Source organism: Anabrus simplex, chromosome 7, assembly GCF_040414725.1.
Source record: "Anabrus simplex isolate iqAnaSimp1 chromosome 7, ASM4041472v1, whole genome shotgun sequence".
Classification (NCBI taxonomy): domain Eukaryota; kingdom Metazoa; phylum Arthropoda; class Insecta; order Orthoptera; family Tettigoniidae; genus Anabrus; species Anabrus simplex.
The window spans coordinates 270,256,048-270,282,859 of NC_090271.1; the positions used below are offsets into that span (position 1 = coordinate 270,256,048).

Genomic DNA, 26,812 nt, shown 5'->3' on the forward strand with positions numbered 1-26,812 from the left:
ATGGCCACGACTGAGAGAGAGATTATCAAAGGCGGGCGTTAGAGTACAGATGGTCGATGTGATCTTACACGCTGTGGTGTGAAGTATTGATGGATGGCCGCGAGTTATTTAATTCGGGGTGGTTTCACAAGCCATGAGTTAGTTTCCACCTTTTGATGCCGACTTCGATTCATGTGTCTCTCGTAAAGTAAATGAATAGCACAAAGAACAGTATGAAAGCGAATTGCGCAAGGCGAAGTTATAAAACCCAGACAGGATATTTAAATTACTAAACTGTAACATTTCTGCATTAAACACAAGCAAGGCCTTTAATTTCTATCAGTTTACACCGGACTGCGCATTCAAAGAATTGCGCATGAAATGGTATAGTCACTCAATGAGGAAAGATATTTCCAACATCATCAAAGAAGGATCGGACAGCTAACTACGACATGATGGTCAAACACAGAAAAAGAAATCAGGAACGCTAGCATACCACCAGTGGCAACCAAAAGTCGACCAACGTGCCACAGCTGTTCGAGGAGAAATGACCCCAAATGAATCTGGAAAAGGGAAAGGATAATAATAATAATCTATATATATAAAATAAGAGTTTTGTCTGTACATTGCTCAGAATTTGAAAAGAATGGTATTTCTGTATCGGTCATGTCCACAGTAAAAAGAAAATGCATTTTTTACTTTTCCGTAATTTCTGTCTGTCTGTCTGTCTGTCTGTCTGTCTGTCTGTCTGTCTGTCTGTCTGTCTGTCTGTCTGTCTGTCCGTACACGCATCACGAGAAAACGGCTGAAGAGAATTTAATGAAAATCGGAATGTAAAGTTGGGTGATGAACCGCTACAATCTAGGCTATAAATTATTTTAATCACGCTGAGTGAAATAGTAGTTTTGGGGAAGGCCTGAAATTTAATTCTCAAATATTCATGTTATTAGTGGTTGTGTCTTAATGAAAATAGCTAGACAAGGATGGAAAATAAGTCGCTACAATATAGGCTATACACGCTGAGGAAAATGGTAGTTTAGGGGAAGGCCTAAAATTTAATTGCCAAATATTTATTTTATTAGTTGTTGTATCTTCACGAAAATTGGTATGCGAAGTCGGGAAATAGGTCGCTATAATCTAGGCTATCAATAATGTTATTCACACTGAGTGAAATGGTAGAGTAGGGGAAGGCCTGAAATGTAATCTATATATAAAGTAAGTGTTTTGCCTGTACATTGCTCTGAATTTGAAATGAATGGTATTTCTGTATCGGACATGTCCACAGTGACAACTTTTCCATAATTTCTGTCTGTTGTATGTATGCATGTACGTAGGCCTACACGCATCACGATAAAACGGCTGAAGAGAATTTAATGAAAATCGGTATGTAATGACGGGTGATGAACCACTTCAATCTAGGCTACAAATTATTTTAATCACGCTGAGTGAAATGGTAGTTTAGGGGAAGGTCTGACATGTAATTCTCAAATAAGTTATGTTATTAGTGGTCGTATCGATAAATACTACATAACTAACCTAACTTTAGTTATGTCGTAAGTTAGTAACTAGTTATGTAAGAAGTTATTAAATTTCCGATCACTTATGTCTTATACATTGTTACCGTACCGCATATAATCGGAGATATTCATGAATTTGGATTTTTGTTACTAACTCCATATCAGCTCCGAGTCACGAGAAAATGGGTAAAGAGAATTGAATGAAAATCGGTGTGTAAAGTCTGAGAATAAGGAACTACAGTCTACGATATAAATAATTTTGTAAGACACTCTAATATCACAGAGTCGAAAGAAAACTAATGTGAAGGCCTGCAATATAGAAAGCTCATAAACTTTATCAACAATAACACTACATTGACCATTGTTTGCTGTGATGTGCTTTTTGTCTTCTGTTTCCTCTCATCCCCGATAGATAGGATTACTGCAGCGTACCGAGGTTTTTTTAAAATTTGCTTGACGTCGCACCGACACTGGTAGGTCTTATGGCGACGATGGGATAGGAAATGAATAGTGGTGTGAGGGAAGCGGCCTTGGCTTTAAGGTACAGCCTGGTGTGACTGGTGTGAAAATGGGAAACCACGGAAAACCATCTTTTTTTGCTTAACGTCGCACCGACACAGATATGTCTTATGGCGACGATGGGATAGGAAAGGTCTAGGAAGTGGAAGGAAGCGGCCGTGGCTTTAATTAAGGTACAGTCCCGGCATTTGCCTGGTGTGAAAATGGGAAACCACGGAAAACCATCGTCAGGGCTGCCGACAGTGGGGCTAGAACCCACCATCTCCCGAATACCATCTTCAGGGTTGCCGGCAGTGGGGTTCGAATCCACTATCTCCCGGATGCAAGCTCACAGCTGCGCGCCCCTAACCACACGGCCAACTCGCTTGATCGTACCGACTGTAACAGCCTGCCTGTACATTGGTGGGAAGTAGCTGGGGTGTAAGGTAACTTTATTCCTTAGCATGCCATTCCTCTGGTTCATACATTTTCTGATATATCAGGTACGTAACACACTGGTTCATCATAGAATTCGAGCTATACAATCCCTACTCCGAGGCACTGATTGGAATGTGCAGTGTGCATATTTAACGGAATAATGACAGAGGAGTGTTCACGGCAGTTTGTGACCTGGTTATTCCAGCTCTGGAACTTTGGACTCTTTGATCGGCACCGTAGTACTGTTCGTTGAAATTGAGAAGGTGTGCGGTTTTTCATTTGATCGAGTATTTTATATCATAACATTGCTTTCAATCGCTACATTCCTACTGACGTTTATGTAATGACCTATGTTGAATTCAGTTAGGAAAACCACCAAGTCAGTCTTTCTGAGAATCCCGTAGCGGAGCACGGGTACATCAGCTAGTAATAATAATAATAATAATAATAATAATAATAATAATAATAATAATAATAATAATAATGAGAAGAAGAAAATTAAGACTTCTCTAAGCATCTGTTGTAACCGGGTATGCTTCATTTGCAGTTAATTTATTAATAACAATAACAATAATAATAATAATAATAATAATAATAATAATAATAATAATAATAATAAAGAAAGACTTCCTTCTTGAGGAGTAAGTACAGTGTGTGGCGAAACAAACGACACAAAACATTCTGAATTCAGTTTCTGATACTGAAATAGTGGTTTAGCGGGTTTTGAAACAAAGATCTGGAAGGTTTAAAAACGCAGGTAACGCTGGAAGAGGTGCCAGGTAGAATGGCAATCACGTTTAATAATTTGCTTTACGTCGCACCGATACAGATATGTCTTATTGCGACGATGAGATGGGAAAGGCCTAGGAATGGGAAGGAAGCGGCCGTGGCCTTAATTAAGGTACAGCCCCAGCATTTGTCTGGTGTGAAAATGGGAAACAACGGAAGACCATCTTCAGGGCTGCCGACAGTGGGGTTCGAACCCACTATCTCCCGATTACTGGATTCTGGCCGCACTTAAGCGACTGCAGCTATCGAGCTCGGTCGTTTAATAATTAATGGTTACTAGTTTAAATTAATTGAGATATCTGAAGACCGAGTTTTATAACCACTTTATAAAGGAAGGTGTCGCTTAATAACAACACAGTTCATGAAACGTTACCGGTATGAAACTTAAACATATATTTTTACACTTTCCTTGCATTTGCGGTACATCCGTGTCTACTCCTTCTTCGTAAACTACTACGTCGTCTTCATTTTCTTCCGTCTGAACAACTAGATCTTCGTGTTTTCCTAAAGCTGGATCAAAAACTGAAGCAGCTCGTTATTCCTCCATTCTTCTCCGAAATATTTTAAAACAGAAGAAAAGGCTTCAAGAGTGCATTGCCTACGAAATATTAACGAACACTTTGACATGCGGAGTAGCAGTAAACACATACCCAGCGTATGTTGGGATGACATGCGAAGTATTGATTGGCTGACAGGAATTTGGCGGACTTCGATACTAGAAATGTCAATATAGGTGTTGGATTTAGCGGATATTGAAACTCGGCCTCATATTTGACTACACATTTTAATGGACTATGTCGGGTTTTGAACCCAAACCATGGTTGCATTGAATTCCTCGCGGTAAAATCTGTCAGTAGCGATGAGTAACTCGCTCTTTGATACTAGGCCACTCATGCGTTCGATATCTTCAGAAATGTTTTGAACGATGTGTAGCACGTGACGATACACATTTTGAACATATATGCAACTGTACCAGTGGAATTAAATTTCATTTCGTTCCTATGACATATCGCACTGGCGTAAAAGGGTACAATGTGTCTCGCGAGTCGGCATTTTCCCCATGATATTATTCACATAGTGTTTTTCACAGGCGCAAGGAAGTCTTCAATAATCTTCAGAAAATTTGTGAAGGATGTGTGGTACGTGGTAGTACACAGTTTGAGCACCAGTGCAATCAAATAACCTTCCAGTGAAACTTGTTTTACCGGATGCGATATATCTTTGTGAACTCACTTCATGAGTTGTTCACTCGTCACTTAGTGGGTTGTACATATCAGATATTTTCCCTCTCTCCAGTTGCATATCCACTTATTTCAATGAAAAATAGATGTTCTTGTTTTAGAATAAAACAAAGATATCCTCTTTTTAATGTGATTATAAATATAAATTCAGGCCAATCTCAAGTTGCACCCACCATTTTGCGGACTCTACCCGTTTAGCGGCGATAACAGTTTTAATTGTATTGTACAGCAGACACATTCTGCCAAATAATTATCATTATGCACTGTAAATGAAGCCTGTATAGAATAGAACAACTGGCGTGGAAATGATCAACTGTTTATCGGGTTGGCAATACAATTATTGACAATCGGTCAACTGATTTACGGGAATAAACGATTTTCTGGCCAGGCCTACTGGGCGCTTAATGGACAAACATACAAGTCAATATGCTGCCACAATTGGTTTTGGCCCTTTATATTGGGTTATACTGCATTTTATAACCTATTGTTCCATTTGTTATGAACATTGGATGTTTTAAAAAGAAGATCCGGTTAATGTGTGGTGGAAGGTTTAAAAATGCATTATTATTGTGTGAAATACTGCAATTTTCATTATATTTATTAACATCTGCTTTTGATGTTTGAGGATGAGATTTCCTGTTCGTGGCGAGAGAATGTTTCAATGGATTTCAGGGATATTAGTAGTGATGTTCTTCAGTTCCGAATTAGGTTTATTTAGTAACATTTAGCAATCATGAATCCAATGAATTATAGAAAAACACTTTCTTCACAGTTACAGTTTTTGTTTGTTTTAGACATTATCCAGCGTCCTCCTTCAATTCCTTTTTACAGTCGATATTGTTTCCATTATTTGTTAAACTTCCTTGACGTGGTACGAAAACGTTTTCAGTGAATGTGCTTCAAATTTAATGGATTGTTGTTTTCAAGAGCCGGCCCTGCAGTGTAGCGGTAACGTGCCTGCTTCTTACCTGGAGGACCCGGGTTCGATTCCCGGCCAGGTCAGGGATTTTTACCTGCATGTGAGGACTGGTTCGAGGTCCACTCAGTCTACGTGATTACAATTGTGGAGCTATCTGACGGTGAGATAGCGGCCCCGGTCTAGAAAGCCAAGAATAACGGCCGAGAAGATCCGTTATGCTGACCACATGGCACCCCGTAATCTGCAGGACTTTTAACTGAGCAGGTCATGGCCTTTCAGGACTGTTGTGCCATGGGGATTGGTTGTTTCAAGAAATTGTGTAACTCCTTGGCTGAATGACTTGCCACAGAGTCTCCCATCTCCGGCAGAGTCGGGGATTTAAGCCGAGTTTGCTTAACACCTCTGCCTCAAGGTCTCTGCGTATGTGTGTGTGTTTCTCTCAGCATACACCACATAGTTGAGCATATCATCTCCTTACTACTAAGTCTTCCCAACACAAAGTTTGCAACATTTTCGAACCAACAAATACTTCTTTGTCGGAAATCACCCAGAACAATTCGAGCTGCTTTCCTTTGAATTTTTTTCCAGTTCTCGTATCAAGTAGTCCTTGTAAAAGTGGGATACACTGGAACCACCCACACACACACACCCACCCACACCCACCCACCCACCCACACACACACCCACACCCACACCCACACACACACACACACACACACACACACACACATTACCAACCACAACAGAAACGCGTAATAGGGAATGATAATGAGTCCGGATTTTATGAGGTTATCAATCAATCAATCAATCAATCAATCAATCAATCAATCAATCAATCAATCAATCAATCAACGATCTGCATTTAGGGATGTCGCCTAATTGAAAGATTCCCTATCAATTATTGTTTACCTTGCTCTTTGTTAAACATTTTCAAGGAACTTCGAAATTTATCGAACATTTCCCTTCATAATTTATTACAATCCCTTACTCCTCGTTGTCGTATCAGATAGTGCTGACGAAAGTCCAATACACTAAAACCATACTCTAAATGCGGTTTTACCAGAAACTTACAGCCCCTCTCCTTTAAATCCTTACTACAACCCCTAAATGCTCTCATAAACATGTGAAGGGATGTGTAATCTTTCTTAACTACCTCGTCAATATCCAATAAAGGTTATTTAATTTCAACCTCCGTAGCCTAGGAGTTATCGTGGTTAGCTGCTATCCTCGGGGGACTGGGTTTGATTTTCGGTGCTGCCGGAGATTTAAGAATGGCGGGATGGTTGTTGTTAAATGGTACATGCAGCTCGCCCCTATTACGGTGGCTTGCCTGAAAAGGGCTGTACCATCGCGGGATGAGGTTACTGAGGATGTGAGGTTTGTGTTTTTCTTATGCTTAACGACGCACTAACACATCGAAGGTGTTTTTCGGCGATGGAACGTTGGGAAATGATTACTATTGGGAAAGTAGCGGAAGTGGCCTTAATTAAGTGAATGAATCCCTGGAAATGAGTGCATGAGTTCCGATAAAGGAAGACAACCATTGATAGTAGGCCTCTATTATTGTCCGTGGTCTAGGAGTAACGTGCCTGCGAGCTGAGCCCAAGACCCGTCAGAACTGTAGTGCAATGGGATTTGATTTTTATTATCCAGTAGCTCTGTAGATATAAACATATTAATAACCTATTGCAGCCATTAATGGTACATCCAGAAAAACCTAAAATAAGCTATACATATAGGTTAGTACAACTTAAGAGTATAAAAACTAGAAAAAAGGAACGTACTCAAACCAGAACTACAAAAACAATACACAGTAGTAAATTATCCGAAAAGTACAGTGAATATTGAGCAAGATAATTGGGAATTTGCATTGTAGTGTCCTTGACTAGCGCGTTGGCTCTATTGCAAGAAGTCGTAGGCGTGCTTAAATCTGTTGCAGGCTTGTCACATTTATAGCATTGAGAATTATTCTTGAATTCGTCATATTATTTTTACGTGTGGGTTAAAGATCATTCAAGTTTACTGTCTGAACTTTGGCAGGTCACGCCATGGGTTTATTTACAGCTGTATGACCAACTTGGGGCGTTGCCCTGACTCGGCGTGTCAGTCCGGGAGAGTGACGTCATCGCCCAGTAGAATTATGGACGTGACAACGTGATAATATTCACACACACACACCGTCATACCTATTATAAACACACGTTCGCATTCACTTTCTTTGATCATACGATAAGTAGCGGCAGACCTAATTAACAATATATTGCACCTACTGTGTATGCGTGAGTAGCTACAGAACTTAAACTTAGTTGATTTGTGTCCAGACATCATGGACTCACACTCAATGGGGCTACACCCTCACGGGAGACACCTGTTCTGTTCCGTAAAGACTGACGTATACGTATAGAAATAAAAGGTTTTATACAGAATATCCAAGAATTTAAAAACATGTTTGGTAATTGCTGGCAATGTGTGAAACTCTGTTTATCCTGTAATGAGGTTTATGTATTTCGTAGACTTTGTACATTACTTCAGCATTATAAAGAACCACACAAGTTATTACGCTGAAGTGCGAAAATAAATGACAAATCATTTTTACAGATAAAATCTTTGTTATTAGCAGTCAATAGAGATTTTACAAACTAACTGAATTAATCTAAATGTACAGTTTTGTTTTTAAAACATTTGTAAAGAAATATGGAAAAGTTACATTTTAAATACCTAGTATTTTAACAAAATAACCTTAAGTTTCTCGAATCTATTGAAAAATAATAATAATGAAAAAAATCAGAATTTTTGAAGAGTGTACATATTTTTCATAACCTGTTTTGAAAATACTCGTCTTATAGGTTCAAAATATCCTCACATTGGTGACAGTTTATCTGTTTATTATAGGCAGATGAATATGTAACAGCTAATTAATATAGAAGCAGACATTGTATGGAACGTTTGGCGATTCTTGGCTATGTGTAAAATTTGATCTATCAATCAATCAACTAATCAATCAATCAATCAATCAATCAATCAATCAATCAATCAATCAATCATTGAACATAATTTTGACTGTCAATCAGGTGAAACATTCTCTATCAGTTGTTTTCCTTGCCTTTCTTCAAATGATTTCAGAGAACTTGGATGTTTATCGAGCATTACCCTTGATACATTATTCCATTCTCTAATTCTTCCTCATATAAATTAATATTTTTTCCGGTTTCTTTCCCTGAATTCCAAATTTATCTTACTATTATATTACCTACCTTTCAAGTTCCATTCAATCTTATCCGTCTACTAATGTCTACTACGCCATCTCTCCCTTGACAGTTTGGAATACCACGCATACTCGAGCTGTTCGTCTAGTTATACATAAGTCTTCACAGCCCAAAGTTTCAAACATTTTCATAACACTACTCTTATTCTCAAGAATCGCCCAGCAATTAAAATCGTGCTGCTTTCGTGTGGATCTTTTCCGGTTCTCGTATTAACTAATCCTGGTTAGGATCCCATACACTGGAACCGCAGTGACTTATGGTCCCACTCCTTCACATTTTTACTACAACCAATAAGTACTGTGTTCTCACACCCATTTTAATATTTCAGTAACGTTCGTTAATATAACACCTTAGTGCTTACAGGTATCTCCCTTAGGTACTTTCACCACACCACCAAGTAACTAAAAATGTATTTCTTCTCTGGGTGAAACTTACAACCGATTATTTCATCCCATTTACTCATATTCGTCCCATTTGTCTGCTGTCAATCTCACAACATTGTAGAGGTTTTCTTGTAGTTACTCACAGTCCTGTAACTTATTTACTACTCAATACAATATCGTCTGCAGAAAAACTCATCTGTGATTCCAGTTCTTTACTTATACGAGTATGATTACCTAAGAAAACAAAGATTCCCCCCGCTCTCTTAATCGTTACAGGATCAGATAATGTTTCACCTGCTCAAATTCTCAGAGTTCTTTTTTCTAGTCATATATTATTTAAAAATAGATGAAACTATCAGCTAGACTTTAAAACCCTTGGTTCTGATAAGTTTATAAGTTCGATTTACACACCAAATATTGCTAATCCCTCCCACCTCTAATGAGTGACGGAATAGAAAACATCCACAGTATCTCCTTACCTATCATAAATGACGACTACATCCAGGGGAATCTTAAATCAGGAGCTTGTAGCAGTTAACAGAAATCAGTGAACTAATTAAACAAATCCAATAGTTACATTTTTAATACATATGCGTAGAAAATTGGCTTGATACACAAAAATATTGTATTCTGAAAAAAAAAAGTTTAGATCCACAAACAGAATTAAAACACAAATACTTAAGATTTTTTTATATTTTTAAAACTCATTTTAATAACGTTTTACTTATGTTCTTCAGAACTGTTTACAAAATCTAATGACGAAAGATTCAGAATACCTGATTTATATTTTTAATAATATTTTGTGGAATTATTAATCTTGTGTTTTCAAAATATTATATTACTAGTAATTACATCAGATAGTGGGTTCGAACCCAACTGTCGGCAGCCCTGAAGATGGTTTTCCAATTAAGGCCACGGCCGCTTTCTTCCCATTCCTAGGCCTTTCCTATCCCATCGTTGCCGTAAGACCTACCTGTGCCAGTGCGACGTAAAGCAAACAGCAAATTACATCATGTATCTTTTAAACGTTGAAGTGATGTAACAAGTGAGTGTTAAGTGGTACATAGAATTGCACTATATTTCATTTCTCTCAAAAACATCTGCACTTGGTCTTGTACATGCATCTGATAAATCCTTTGCCAGTCCTGAAGACTGATGGCTGTTCAGAGCGAAAGGATAATACTTAAGTAGTAAGACAAGGCAGTATACTATACAGTAAGAGCAAAGTTACATTTTAAACACGAATTTCACGAAGTGTAATGTCTAAGATATAATATTTTACCGACTTTGAATTTGATATTATATAAAATACCTATGAAATATTCCTTTTTTATTTCATTTATTTCTGGCATTCAATACAATTTCCAGGGCATACTTTGACCCTTTTCCTGATATGTGGTCGAGGATGAGATGGGATGTTACTTGTATGGCATGATTTTACGCTCGGTTGCCCTCTCTGACGCAAACTTCACTTGAGGAACCAACGAAAAATGAATGATGGTAAATGAAACTTTAACGAGGAAGAAGGAGTCGACTGCGGCTTATGAATTGGAAATCCCCTGGCATTTTCATGGAAGTGAAAATGGGAAACCACTGAAAACTATTCTAAGGATAGCAGAGGGCGTGGCTCGAATCCGCTCACCTCCGGAATGCAGAACTTTGCTTCATAGCCGTAGTGCACTAACACGTGAGGCATTGTCGATAGCAAGGAAAGGAGAAAACGTTCATAGCCTCGTCACTTCTATTGATTGAAGCTCAAAGAGTTTAACAGTTCCTTGGACGAAATATCAGGAATGACTGACTAGGCCTATAACTCCACTCTGGCAATTTAGATTGTATTATCAAGGACGATTTTTTAAAATTAAATTCCCGTGAAAGGAAAAGCTCCTGTTTTGGTTGCCACTGTACAGTATAGTAGTACACCGCTACTTAAAGACTATTTAGCGTAAGCAAAGTAAAGCAGAGCAAATTCTGCCCATGAGGATCCACGGGGAAATGAATGGTAAACTAGTTAACACCTCTTAAACCCAGCAATTCACCTGATGGTAATTTCTGTTGGATAAGTGGAACTCATGAAGCTCTATAGGAATGGAAGATTCTATTCTATTTCTCTCGACTTTCGGATAGAGGAATTAACCGATGTCCTTACTGGTGAATCGACCACATTTCTACTACCTCAAATAGGCTTATACAATTTTAAAATTATATATTGCAGAAGGAAATTATATGATAATAAGGCTCGACATGATGTTTCGGAGAGTAATGATATCTTACCACAGGGCACACCGGGTGTATACCTGGAGCTGGGTACAAAAAGAGGTCCTAACTACAATGAGTTCCAAATTAATTAAACTGAATTTATTCACATCAGGTTCACATTACAGTTGTGCTGGTTACAGTGAAGTTGTTTACATGGATTATCCTTGATGGACAGCGGCCCAACCATGGAACCACGATCCGTTGTAGACAGCAATGGACCATCATTGTTTCTTGAAGGTCCCGGCGCGGGGTTACCACTCACTCTACATTTAACTGTCCCCCGAGTATCGGAATGATTCACATAAACCACAGCACTTTTTTGTTGTAATCATTGACTCTGTTCTAACTTAGAACCCAAAACGTATAATTTGAAAAATTTGAAAAGTAAAGTCTGACTTCTATCACATGCGTAGGGTCTCCCTACCAAATTAAAATTTGCACTGTTCAGTGGAACTCATCACAGCACAGTTTATTCCTATTCACGTCTAGAAATAGAACGTCTGATGGAATAACTGTGCTCTGAGAATTATTTATAACTTTAAAGAAACTAAATATTTGTAGAGACCTACTGAAAGCACAGTTCACTTGGAAATTTCACTTGCATTTTACATGAGTGCACTTGTGCTTGTTTAGTGTAAATCACTTGGAAATATCACTAACATTCCTAACTACTGCATTCTATGCGAAACATTTATTATTATTATTATTATTATTATTATTATTATTATTATTATTATTATTATTATGAAAAGTCTGTTCGCATAAAAACCACTTTGAATTCCGCATTTAATATAATGTCTAAGTGAATTATTAAACATTTGTACGAAAATTAAAGTCTCTGAAAATGATGTTATTCAAATCGTAAAGTCGATTTCACTTGAAAAAGTCACTATAAGGCTTCTAGCATACACGTATATGTTAATTATACCAGTCTTAGAATCACCTTCTACAATATTTATAAGTTTCTAAACAAGGTTCAAATTACTGAAATGTTATAAGTACAATAACGCCGGAATTATTCAATGTTCTACAACTCGCACGCCATTTAGGCATAATTTCGGCATGCAGGCTAACTCCGTATCATGCGGTTAACCAACATCGTCGTGCTGCCGGTGTGAACTGAAGTGACAGGACGAAGAGTTAGGGTCTTTTATATACAGATCTAACTCTGACGTAATGTTTCATATAATCTTGAATGTCTCCGTAATCCCTGGATGGATTTTGGAGAAATTAACACGAGGAGACGTCTAAAATGAGCACTACAAGATGTCATTGTTTCTTAATCGATACTTCAATAGGTTTAGGATATAAAACATTACTTGGATGGATGTTTCCAGATCGTATGACGAAAACTGTCCTTGACACCGCGCTGACTGTGTGATGACGAAGTTAGTGTTGTACGGGTTGACTCCTTGCTCCTGCTAGACTTCGTTTGTATAGGCGCTGAAAATGCATTCGTTAGTAATTCACACATTTTTATGACATATTTTATTTAAGAAATAATTGATGTATGGTCAATCCCGGTACAATATTATTTTAAAATAGACGAATCTAGCAGCTAGGCTTTAAAACCCATGGTTCTCATGAGTTTATCATTTCGATTTACACACCAAATCCCTCCCACATCTTAGGAGACGGAATAGAAAACATCCACAGTATCTACTGATTTGATGACAACTAAATCCAGGGGAATCTTAACTTAGGAGCTTCGATTAGCGGCACCGGTTCCTTAGCTGAATTTGTGCCAGGGTCGCTGTTTTACTTTACCTGTACGACTTTGCTTGGACAAATTGTTGTTTTCCTCCGATCCCGACGGATTTTTGTTTGTGAGGCCTAGGGATTATTTCATTTTCACCCCCATTGCCTGCCCCTCGTTTCTTATACCAATATATTCATCGCCCAAGAGCTCGGAGAACTCCCTTTTTCTTCTGTAATTGGGGGTAAGAGGGACTTATTACTAGCTGCCTTTTCCCTGGAAACAAAACCACCTCCGTTATCTGATTCTTTTCTTTTTACCTTTTCCCTGATGTTATGTTCATATCTGGGTAATGGTTCACGTTAATTCAAATAATGTTAACTTCAGTGCCCTTTATCATGGTTTAAAGTGAAAAGCGGAAAGAAGGAAAGAAGGGGGCGGGGGGGTGGGGGGAGGAAGGGAGGAAGGGAGGAAGGGAGGAAGGGAGGGAGGGAAAGTTAGAACCTTCGGAATATGATGATGTTCAATAATGATAACGCGAGGAAATAGAATATTTCCTAGGGCGCTGAGTACTTACAGGTACAGGTAGTCCTACAGGTATAGGAGTGTTGCAAATGTCAACCAAGGAAAATCAAACAGGAAAGATGAATAGGAGTCTGCAAGAAATACAAGATTGGTCTGGGGCCCTGTAATCACTGCACTGTTTTTGAGTCCGTGCTCGTCAGATCCCACACCTTTTTGTATGTTTCAAAGCCGGGCTGAGTGGCTCAGACGGCTAAGGCGCTGGCTTTCTAACCCCAACTTGGCAGGTTCGATCCTGGCTCAGTCCGGTGGCATTTGAAGGTGCTCAAATACGACAGCCCCGTGTCCGTAGATTTACTGGCACGTAAAAGAACTCCTGCGGGACTAAATTCTGGCACCTCGGCGTCTCCGAAGACCTTAAAAAGTAGTTAGTGGGACGTAAAGCAAATAACATTATTATTAGTAAGTTTCAATATGTTCCAATTTTTAGAAATATTATCTCAAGATTTTCAATGTTATTTTCTAACAAAATGAGTTTTAGTGTTGAAGCTGGATGGTTTGTTCGGAGCGGAACATATTATTATAAAAAGTTTTCATCTGGTTTTAATTAAACTTAGTTTGCTGCTTCTCCTTTGCAGGATAACGAGACTTACGTTTACATGGGATACGGCAGTGTTCGTAGCGACTGGAGTGACGTCATCTTATCTACAACCCCCAGTGAGCAGTTCCGCCAGCAGATGTCCTACTTGATTCGGGGACTGGAGCCAGCAGCACAATATGAAGCCACTGTACAAGCAAGAAATCGCTTCGGCTGGAACCAAGTCTCCGAACGGTTTCAGTTCTCAACGCGAGGATCCGGTGAGTACAATTTCTCCTTACATTTTCTGTGCATCGTTAACTGCAGTTTGTCAGGTACTTTAGGTGCTACAACTCAAGTCTACACAAAATGAAATTCAATTGTATTATTTTCTAATTATAAATAGCGATCTTCAAAATTCTTCGCAAACACCCTATTGGGCTATTATACAAGATCCTAAATATCCTGTTACTCCTATGGATCTTAAAGGAGCTGATTGACAGAGAAAGCCAAGAAGGGATTACTTGTTCTATCTTAGTTATTACCGTCATACTTTTAACTTAATAGTGAACATCTGTATGGAATGAACTCAATATGCACTTCACAGAATATTACAGGACGTTCTTCGCCAAGCACTATTCTCTGAAAGTGGCAGCCGAAGAGAAATTCTCGCGACAAGTGAAGGGGTTAGCTCCCCACAAGGTAAACTTATTTAGCAATAATCGGGTGTCGTATGGCTGTATTATATACTGTATATCGAAATGATAATGTAATTCACTAGCTCACGGCAATTGTAAAACTAGCCGCAGGCAATTTTCTAGGAACCATACGGTTCATTTCACATGCATAAGCATTTAGGAGAGGGGAGATAGAGGGAATTATTGTGTCTTAAACGGAATAAATTCCGCAAAATTTTAAAATAAGCAACATACATAATTTCTACTTCACCGTAATTGTTCGTGATGGATTTTTTTTTATATTTAATAACCAGTAATATTTCGTGTTTTCATACTGATTTCAGGCTAAAATAAGTTTAGATTTATATCTCTCTCCTGAGTGTTCTTGCACAGAATATTGTGGGACTGTGATGAGTGAATAAATAGAACACTACTCTCCTCCAATCACGGATTACCTCCAACTGGTGGGTTTATTTCAGTCATCACTAATACATGCACTTAGTTTTTTTAATAAAACTAAAAGCTAATGATACTCTAACTAAATGTGTTGACAAGCAATAATTAAAATAAAATTTAGTATTACATAGCGGATCAGATAAATACTACTTGGGCGTATCTTCAATAGTCAGACGAGGACTTTTGAGGTATTTCCTAGCCTTTAATTAAATTGCGGGGTCTAGGGATCCTCCTTATGTATACCCTCAATACTAGCTACATATTACTTATGTGTTTTCGTCTTCGTTATATTTTTCTTCCCATATTCCTCTGATAATACTGTACTATTTAATTTGTTGTTATTCTCGGTTTCATCTATTCTCTTTTTAATATTTTTTTCTAGTTGCTTTACGTTGCACCGACACAGGTAGGTCTTATGGCCACGATAAGACGGGAAAGGGTTAGGAATGGGAAGGAAGCGGCCGTGGTCTTAATTAAGGTACAGCCCCAGCATTTGCCTAGTGTGAAAATGAGAAACCACGGAAAACCATCTTCAGGTCTGCCGACAGTGGTATTCGAACCCACTATCTCCCACAGCTGCGCGCTCCTGACCGCGCGGCCAACTCACCCGGTTAAACATTTATTATGAGCGTGAAGTTCAGACTCGTTTTCAGTTTTATCTGTCTGTATAATTTGACCCATTTCTTCTTTTCGTATTTTTCCATTACTTTTCATTATATTACTTCTTGTCCTCATTCCATTTCTGAATCCTGACTGGACTCTGCACAGGATGGAAAGCAATGGCAAACTACCTCACTCCTCATCTTGCCTAGTATGCCTCATTTTGGTGCTGCCATTGGTTTTTGGAGTTTCCTTATAACCGCATAGCCTTTGGTGGTGCTATATGAGGATCCAACCAGCGTCTGGGCTGATGACCTAACAGACAGTTGCCTCTTGTTTATTTACAGTCCGTTAGTAGCCTTGACACTTCCGTATGTTTACTGCATTAAATGCGTGATTTTCCTTACATTTGTCTCAAGTCTTTATTCGTATACACGCCAATTAACCACTAAATTAGGCCTGTCATTTCTCCTTTTCTTAAACTTTCAGTCCTTATTGCTTTATTTTACCAAGCAAGCGGCTGTGCGGTTTGGGTCACGTAGCCGCCAGCTTCCATTCGGGAGTTAGTGTATTCGAACCACACTGTCGGCAGCCCCGAAGATGGTTTTCCGTGGTTTCCCATTTACACACCAGACAAATGTTGGGACAGTATCATAATTAAGGCGAAAGTCGCTTCCTTATGAATTCTAGCGATTTCTTATCCCATCGATGCCGTAAAGCCTATCTGTGTCCGTGTGACGTAAAGCTGATTGTACCAGTTGAACTTTGTTATACCGACATCGGTTTCAGCGACAACTCGTCTATAACGTCATGTTTTCTGTTGTATGGATATATTGCTCATAAGAAATGTGTTTTTCAGCCTTGTTTAATATGACATACTTATATGCGTGTACCTCGCATATAAAGTCACTTTCAATCTCAGTTTGGAATAAGATTTTCAAAGAAACAAAGTATTTTAAGAAATATTTTGTTGAAATCTGGCAAAATAGAAAGTTCTTCCCCCCCCTCTTCCCTTTTGTCATAGACCTCAAAAATGCAGGCAGATTCCCCACTCTATTGTTACCCGTCCAAGTTCTTGAGGTATTATCGGTGCCTGCGTGCGGTCAGTTTCTACTGGAAGTTTCTTTTATGTGCACGCACATTCACGCAGTCTGACTACTAAAAGAAAATTTTAACGTTGGAAGAAAAAGGTAAAGTGATTCACCAAATCGAGAATGGAATTAATACACCTGATGAGTGTCGTGAGTTTGGCCTTGTTAATTCCACAGCCCAAACGATATGGAAGGCCAAGCAAGATTGTTGATGCATTTGAACAGAATGGTTCCAAAATTAAGCGGCTACAAAAATCTGAATGGAGTGACGTGGGTGAAGCCAAAATAAGTTTATGTTACTGTACTTTTCATTTTCCACTTCACTAGACCAATACGAATTTCGGTTACCACGCCATTCGTTTATAACGACAATTTTTTTAGGTCCCTTAGATGTCGTTATAATCGTGTTCTACTCTATATTATATATTACGTATTTTAAATTATTTTATAAGATACTACTACTAGTGATCACAGTGCTCAGGATGGTAAAATAAATCCACGGGACGCCCTGCCTCTCATAAAAGGCGACCAAAAGGGGACCCAGGAGTTTTCATCTTCGCAGCACGTGTTAGTGACCACGGGTCCGCTAGCTGAGTCACGCATTCCTTCCACTTATGTCATCTTACCCATACGAGCTCTCTTAACAAGCACTTGCTGTTTTCCGACTCCAATGGTATTAAGCTTGCGAGGGCAGGGATTCCTCGTGGCCCTTCTCTATCTTTTGCTGGTACCTTCATTTATTTTGAAGTGTCGAACCTCTTTCATTTTCCTTATGATTAGTGTCAATAGAGAACTGTACTTCCTCGTAAAATAGTTATCACCACTATTCTTGAAACGTTTTGTTTCCAATAGCTTTCCACTCCTACAGTATGCCATCTAGCAGATTCTTCACCCAATCTTTCCAGTAGCTCTCAGTTTGAGGTTTCAACGGATGCTGAAATACCGTAAAATTTCTGCTCCTTTTCCCGAACTATTCCTTTTAAAAAATCTGCCCATATACTCATCTGTTCGCACATCATTCGCACTCCACTGATGCTAACACAGCTTGGCAGTCCCATTATTACTTTGGTGAATGTACTTAAGACTACATTGATTGGTAAATTACTATCATCTACTCCCAAAATTTCTGCTCCACAAAATAACTTTGCCTTAACAATTGAATTAAATACATTTCTATTTTTAAACTTCTTTAACTTCAGTAGAAACATTCCGAATATGTATTTTCCAGTAGCGTATCCAGAATCGACCGATACGGGAGAGGGGATTATTGTATAACATTATGATAGAACATAATGAGAGTGCTTGTGCGTGTGTGGTGCGCGAATGCACAAGTGTCATAAGAACACTGATACAAGTAAATTATGATGATATTTAGATAGGATTATCGGTTCATTACAAAATCTTACACTAAAGTAGAGTACAAGAACAATATTATCAAAGTGAATAGTCTTACAGCTAATGGTATGTTCAGATTGCAATCTAAAATCCAACTTTCAAGGCTTCTTAGAACATATATTCAAGATATATGTTGGTTTTACAATGTTGTCTCTGTGAAAATTCAAAAGAGCCAAACCTTTGAGTCGACTTTCACTGGTTTATTGTCAGGTTTTGTTTATTTTCTTTTGCAAAATTTCCATTGTAGGGAGGGTACCGGTTCTAACCCCTCAGTAAACCCCCCCTTGGATCGCTACTGGTATTTTCATTTTCCCTTATTACGTTCCTTGACATTACGATCCACCCCAGCTTACAGGCAAAAACCTATCTACCCAACCTAAATAATTTTCTTTGATGTATAAATTGACTCTTTTCTTCTTTTCGTATTTTCCATTACTTTTCATTATATTAGTTCTCGTCCTCAATCCATTTCTGAATCCTGACTGGACTCTGCACAGGATGGAACACCAGACTGCCCAATTAATTAGTCCCTTTTCCAATATCCCTGTATTTATCTGGAACTGTGGTGAGACCGGTAATAATCGTTGTATTTTTTCATTAAGCTTTAGTATTTCACTCAGATATATTCCATGTGCTTTAAACAAGTGCTCGAGCGTAGATGGCATTTATTAAATCTCGTAGACTATCCGCGCTGCCACAGGCCTTTCGCAGCGGAGTGCAGCCCGTGAAGTGGTTTGCTGCAAAGTAATGAAAATTGTATAAATCATTACTTGAACTAATCACGTTCCCAAATGACTGCTATCTAAACTGAGATACAGAAGGGTGATTAAATCCTTGAATTGCTTATAAATTTTTCCTCCCTATATCCGAATACATCGGAATTTAGACAGTCTGTATAAGAACAAGCAGGACAATGCATTGTGGTAGCACTTAACTGACAGGCACAGACAAAGGTCACCTTGCAATTGATTGAAAATATACCACTCCGTTCAGAACTTTCAATTAATTACCTGTCAGTAGAATGAAGAACGTTTTAGGACAGCCAGCGTAGAGACCGTGGATTAAAGGGGCCTCAGGTCCATTTCCCGATCGCGTTGGGGATTGTAACTGGATATTCTTAATTTCTGAAACATGGAGACTTAGTCTACTGTATAGAAAAGCACACGACATTACCAACACCATAAAAACACAGAATAGTGAATACATTTTTTACACAAAGGCTGCCAACTTTCAGAAATTAAAATAAAAGAGAAGCGGGTACGTGCCCTAAAGGCCTGCAGAATCGACATTTTTACCACCAATTTCACATACGTCACAATAAAAATTTATTACTTTGCGCAAATTACATTTTATTCCGCCTCCCTTTTAGCATTGCTGTTTGTGTTTATGAACGGAATGATTTCCATCCACATGTACCCATATAATCCAGAAATTTGTTTTCTCACAGTTAGTGCTGTAAATACATGGGTTTCTAGTTTTTTTCTTTTCAGTGCCAATGACTAATCAATAATTATGTGTAATTAATAATTACTGTTGCAACCACGACCATGAACTGCATGAATAAAGTTTTACCGCCAGTTAACCTTCCATCCACATGCAACTTTGACATCTGCGTACGCAGCTAAGAAATAGAAGGGAGAGACATAAAGTTAGAAAAATAAGAGCACAGACTATCAAGTCAATTAGGGCTATCAACAAAGAATAGGAAGGCATTCTTGAAAAAAATTGTGAAAGAAGAGGTTTATAAGAGAAATACGGGATGGATGATATAGAAAACGGGACTCAGGATTTCGATAAAAATGTTGAAAAACGAGATTTCTAGGGAAATATCGGATGGCTGGCTTTTTTTGCTTCACAGAGGGCAGGCACCAGGAAGAGCATCCGGCCGTGAAAACGGGGCAGTACAGAGCGAAAATGCCCAGAAGTATTTAATAAGTTTATGAATATATATTATTATTATTAGCAATAATACATTGTCATTGGGCATCAATGTTAGCTTGCCATAGTGTAACAAAATGAAATGAAATCGTGAATTACACATGAAACGAAACAAAATATTTCATAATATCAATACGATACATTATCACAGGTTTCATGATAACGAGAGGAGCGAGAGGAGAAAAATAACATACATATATGAAAATGTGAACAAAATGATCTAGAAAAGCAAGCTATTTATGTTCCGTGCTTGCCTTACCTTTCATCTAAGTATAAAATACCTATTGATCGGTGGATTGTCACAGGCCTGCTTTTCGGAGCAAGAGGTACCCTCCCTAGTCAGACATCGAACTTCCTACAAAATTTGAAAGTTCCATTCTGCGAGTTAGAAAAAATAGTAATACAGATACTGAGGGACTCGCTGCAAATCATTCATTTCCACCTATACCTGAGAACGTGAGTTACATTCCTCCCCCACTAACCCTGGAAAAAAGAAGATAACAGTATTAACGATTAAATGTTCATCTTTTGATATTTTTAAACCATTGAAATTGAAACTGTATTCCGGATCCAAATAGTCACCCTCATTGGAGGACGGATGATTTATTTCTGTAATAAATCTCTCTCTCCCTAAAAGGAATACGCAATTTTTTTCTGAAAAACTTTAAAAAATATGATATTATTTGTATCGCAACGTAATTAAAGGATCTGAATTCACGCAAAATTTAAAAAATATTTCATTAAAAGTATTCTAGAATAAATCACTGAGGGGTCATAAGTCATGGGAAGACAATGAATGTGATGTTAATAACGAGTTGCTCCTTCACGAGCCCTCAAAACGGCAGCAATGCGGCGAGACGTCAACTCTACAAGGTGTTGGAATCGTTCTGGAGGGATCTGGACCCACGAAACTTGCACTGCTACCCACAATTGATCTTGCGTAGTTGGTGTGGGGTTCATAGAGCGTACATCAGCATCATCAGCGTCCCATAATAGCTCAATTGAATTAAGATCGGGGGATCTGGAGGGCCAGTCGTGCTCGTAACGTCACTGCCGTGCTCCAGAACCACCACGGTGCTGTGACATGGCACATTGTCCTGTTGAAATATGGCATCTCCATCAGGATATTCTAGGACCAGAAAGGGATGCATAATGTCCTCATAACGTGCACCTGTCAGTACTCCCTGCGGCCGGGTATTGGGGACATATTGCAACCTTGAGAACGCAGCCCTGACCAGAACTCTTTCACTTCCCGCCTGGAACCTTGTTGACACACATGATCCATACCTTAATGAGGCATACACCACACTCTCAAGCGCCCATCAGCTCGATACAACTGGAACTGGGATTCACCAGTCCATACCACTCGCCGCCACTGTTCCATGGTCCATTACCGATCTTCGTAGAACCACTCACGTCGTTGAGCTCTGTGTCGAGGTGTCAGCAAAGGGACACGAGTTGGTCGTGGGCTGGTGAAACCTGTGTGGTACAGTTGTCTCCTTAAAGTCATAGTAGAAATAGGTTTCTGGCTCCCAACATTCAACTGGGCGGTGATCTGACTCACAGTAGCCCGTCGAGCGCCCGGCATGGTTCTGCGGAGGCGACGTGATGTCCGCTCGTCAGATACTTGTGGTTTTTGCCTGCGGCGGTTTACGCGGGTGGTAACATTCTCTATGCGATATTGAAGATCCACCATCGACATTGTTGACTTGGAAACCCCGAATTCGCGTGTAATCTCCGCAATGCTATGACCCATGCGCCGTACGCGAATTATAATCCCACGTTCAAAGTCAATTAACTCGCGAAGAAGAAACAACTTAATTAATACTGTAATAGACTACTGTATAATAATAATTTCGTGTGGCTATTTTTAGCCAAGTGCAGCCCTTGTAAGGCAGACCCTCCGATGAGTGTGGGCGGCATCTGCCGTGTAGGAAACTGCGTATTATTGTGGTGGAGGATAGTGTTATGTGTGGTGTGTGAGTTGCAGGGATGTTGAGGACATCACAAACACCCAGCCCCCGGGCCATTGGAATTAACCAATTAAGGTTAAAATCCCCGACCCGGCCGGGAATCGAACCCGGGACCCTCTGAACCGAAGGCCAGTACGCTGACCATTCAGCCAACGAGTCGGACATAGACTACTGTTACCATATGTCTTCTCTTTCAGGTAGTTTATAAATGTATTTACTCGAAGTTAGATTCAGCGTACTGAAGAGCTTAACAGTTATAGATTAACAATGTCGCAACTGAAAAGAGATGGCTTCGGTAGTGTCCAAAATCTGACCATGGGGTAGTTATCGTTTTACTAACGTCTCTCTCCTTTCATTCTCATGACTTTCTAGAGTATAAGGATTTTAATGACGTTTACATACTTTTTTTCTTCCTGGCGTTTTCTCAGTTTTACAGCAGAGTCTGCACTTGATGTAAATTTGGCCCTGTTTTCTGGCCGGATACCCTTTTTGATGCCAATCCTCTGTGGAGGGATGTGCTCACTCTCTTCACATTTCAGTGTAGTTAGTATTGTAGTGTGCGTGTGAAGAGAAGTATATAAAGGCGCGCACAAGCAACCAGTCTAACTATATGCACTTAAAATCCCTTTCCTGGCTGGTCATCGAACCCAGGTCCCTTGGAACCGAAGGCCACTACGCTGACCAGTTAGACTGTATCAAAATATACTGCGTAATGGACATTCTGTATCTTTGGGGCTTGCGTAAATTCTAGGATATTACGTAGAGTAGTACATGATGACAACTATCATCGTAGTGTCCATTACAGGTCTTCATGTACATATCATAAGTGCTCACAGAAATAGTGTCCTTTGTATATATTGCCCAATTTTTACCCTTTCATGAACACATCTAAAGGAGCATAAGAAGAAAATGATACGAATTTGCACAGGATATCGTTATTGCGCCTGCGAAAACCTCTATGTGATAATATTATGGGAGAAATACCGACCCGCAGTACATATATCATCAGAAAAATTCTTCGCACAATATTGAACCGTACGTGGACAAAGTTCTAATCTGAAATATTTCACATAGCGGTCTTCGCGGCTACAACGACGTTATCATATTTAAATTGACTAAAAGTAAAGAACTGAAGGGAACAAAGGAATACGAAAAAAATGACGGAGTGTGGATATCGCATTCCGTGAATGGTCTCCAAAACATATTTTTCTGTTGCTCTGAAGCTCAGTATCACACAACTAATGATATCTCTCTGCAATAGTAACGGGATTGATTGCCTCCACATTAAGTCGTCACCTGCTATGCCTAGTAGAACGTAATCAAAACTTTTTAAATATAAAATACGTTGGTATTCCAGAGTATATTGTGTTAGTTTTTGCTTTATGTGCATATGTGTACACAAAGTTTCGTAACAACGTGTTGTGCTTTAAGGTGGGAGTAGGCGTGAAAATACTGCTCTATCCTGCAGAATCTGTCAGTATTTTGTGTCATAATTTTACAAATGTGTTGATCTCTTTCTTCTTCACATCATTTCAATAGAAAAGAAGACCACACAGTGTGCAATATTAAATTAATATATTTTGTTGGCAAGTGGTCATCTTGATTTGTACAGTACTCTGTCACGCTGCCTTTCTGACCCCAGTTTCTTGGGTTCAATCCCGGCTTGATATTTGAAGATCCTCAAGTATGTCAGCCTCTTGACGATAGATTTGCTGACACGTAAAATAATTCATTTGGGATAAAATCTCGGCACCTCGACGTTTCTCAAAATTACAAAAGACATAAAATCAACAACATTAGAAATTATTATTATTATTATTATTATTATTATTATTATTATTATTATTGAGCATTGCCTTTACTCATTTAACAGACTGCAGTCCTTCTGAAGACAGAATAAAATTTTATTTCCTCATTTCTGGTGTGAACAATACCTTCTTGATGCACTGGATATGCAAAATATTTCTTTTCAATTTTCCCCGAATTTTTTTGCGAGTTTTGTTTCCAGTATACCATGAAAAACTGCGTGCATTCTATCCTTAGCTAAACTCATTGTTTTCTTGGCTTGTATCTTGGATTCCTAGTGTAAAGTGTGATTCTGAGTGTACACAAACATCTATTAATTTTTAAAGCACATATTTTTTCTTCGCCACTTCCACCACCAGGTTTCCTTTTTAACGAATCTTTCCCTCTTTCTTTGTCCGAGGACTCTCTTTGCTGATTACCTAATGGCGAAGGACTTGTTGCAACACAGCTGCTCGATATCCGTTTCTCCCCGTGATAGTTGGGTGACACATTTGAATTCACTCCTTTTCTCATTGCCTCCGTTAATTCCCTATCGATTCACCACTACTTTATATTCACTGGCGCCTACATTTATTCTTTCCCGAGACACACCTAACTTTGATATCACCTGAGGTCCTACGATATGAAAAGAATATGTACCTCTTCACTCGAATTATAATAAAATTGAAAATAAAACCTATTTCAAATTGAAGTTGTAGCGTAAAACACATAAAAGAATAATTGACACTGAAATAAAACTCTAAATGTTAGATAAACAATAAGACACAAATTATCAGGAAGAGAAACAATGAAATCAAGACAATGATTAAGAGATCATGGACCGTTTTTATGAATCTGGTGAACCTGTAATGTTCTTTATCCTCTGTCTGACTTAGTCTAAATTCGAACTGAATCTGACCTTTTCCTTAACATAAAATGACCACTTGCCATCCAAATTCAATGCATTATTACCCTAGCAAAATAAGTTTTGTGTTTCTTTTGTCATTGAATGATGTTTGATTAAGAAAGATGATATTCTGAAATATTTGCATATTATGGGAAATTTTATGATATTTTGTCAACTGATAGCCTACATGTATTTTTGACCTGATAATTTATAACATTAAGCATGAGAATGATTTATAAATGAATTGCTGTCCGCTCATATTTTCCTGTCACACCTACCAGCTATGTTTGTTACCTTATGTGTTTGTTATTCTTTCTGTTTTTTCCTGGCAACCCTTGAAAAATATTTGTTATAATTATGTTTCATAAGACTACTGTTGGTAAAGTTGAGATTTTATTCATGGTTTTGAATTAGACATCAGTTCAGAATATTTTACGAATAATTTAGGTAATATTATTATTTTAAAACTACATATTAGATTATTAAATAGGGCCTAAATGTAATTTAAATTTCTATTAAGACATTTTTTCTGTGATACATAACTGTGCACCGTACCTTTTTAAGGATGAAATTTAAAATAGCTACGACGACGAAGAAGCGGAATTCCAGGAGATTTTACAAGTCAATTACAGTCTGATAAGTAACCAAAGACATGGTCTATCATCGATCTGACTGGCACAGTTCGAATAAAAGTATAGTAAGGAGGTGAATTTCGCGTACGTAAATATTTAAATGAATGGAATTTGCCTGGAGTAGTTCGATCATTAAGAGAACATTTTCTCTAAGACTCCTTTTTCTCAAACATTGAACATGAATTATAAGATCTGTTGAATGTATAATCACTCTAAATTAGAAGTCAAGTGTGCTAGGAATTACTCACAGAATAGAAACGATCAATAAATTACAAATTGGTATATCATTCTGAGAATTAGTTAATTAGCGCTACATACAGGTATAAGCGTGTTCAGTGCATTAGACTCTCCACTTAATTTTCACCTGTATGGTCGAAGTTCGAATGTCGGTCGATTCTAACTTAGAATTTTCACCTCAAAAATCCTTTAGTGGGAAAAAGGAATCGTTCGTTTCTATGAATATTCGCTTAAAATGTACTATATTTTTTTTTTACAAACGTACCTTAATTAACATCCCTATAAATTAGTGGAGACTCAGGAGATGTTAAAGTTGCGAATGGTTTCTTGCCGAACTGTGTTAGTAAATTCCAGCCATAGCATGAAGTACTGTTGAGAATAAGACTAAAACTATCAGGATCACTGTGGGATTTCTTTAATAAACTGGATTAGATTATATGATTTCAGAGTCGCGATGTATATAGTTTTATACATATTTTTTGACAAATACTTTTCAGAGTATGTATTGGTGAAAGGCGATTTTTTTAAAAACTGGAATCACTGAGGTTAAGTTTTTATCCTGTTGTTTACTTCACATCGTTCATTTGACTTTAAAACAAAACAAACTTTTAAATGATTGATATATTTTATTTAAGCCTGGATTAAACAACAACTCAGGAATATATTTCTACTCGTTATGTAGTATAACCAGATATTTCAAGATCATGATACAAAATCACAAAACGAAGGCAATGGTAGTCTTAGCTGCTTGTTCGATTTGTGAGAATGAGTCTTGCTTGTGTCTCTTATGTTTCATTTGTTTCTCTCTGTCTCTCTCTTTCCTCGCACATGCCCGCCTGCCTGTCCGCTCGCCCGCGCAGAGATGCCCCCGTTTGAGTCCTCACCCGAACCCGCAGTTTTCGCAGGTCAGTTCACAGATTTCTCACTCTCACTCTCTCTCTCTCTCTCGCTTTGATTTTTATTTCTTCTTCACTAAAGATTTGCTTTTCATTTTTAATTTTTTCTTACACTACCAAAATCTTCTGTACTTAATTATA

The 26,812-nt window shown here is 38.4% G+C and overlaps 1 protein-coding gene across 1 annotated transcript in view; it reads left to right on the forward strand.

Annotated features, from left to right (window-relative positions):
- The window catches only part of LOC136877810 (protein CEPU-1), a 780,334-nt gene that overhangs the window by 737,463 nt on the left and 16,059 nt on the right, over positions 1–26,812 (forward strand). The window contains exons 7-8 of the mRNA XM_068228540.1: positions 14,146–14,365; positions 26,636–26,680. Coding sequence (XP_068084641.1) covers positions 14,146–14,365; positions 26,636–26,680 — 265 coding nt within the window. The remainder of the gene's footprint in view (positions 1–14,145; positions 14,366–26,635; positions 26,681–26,812) is intronic.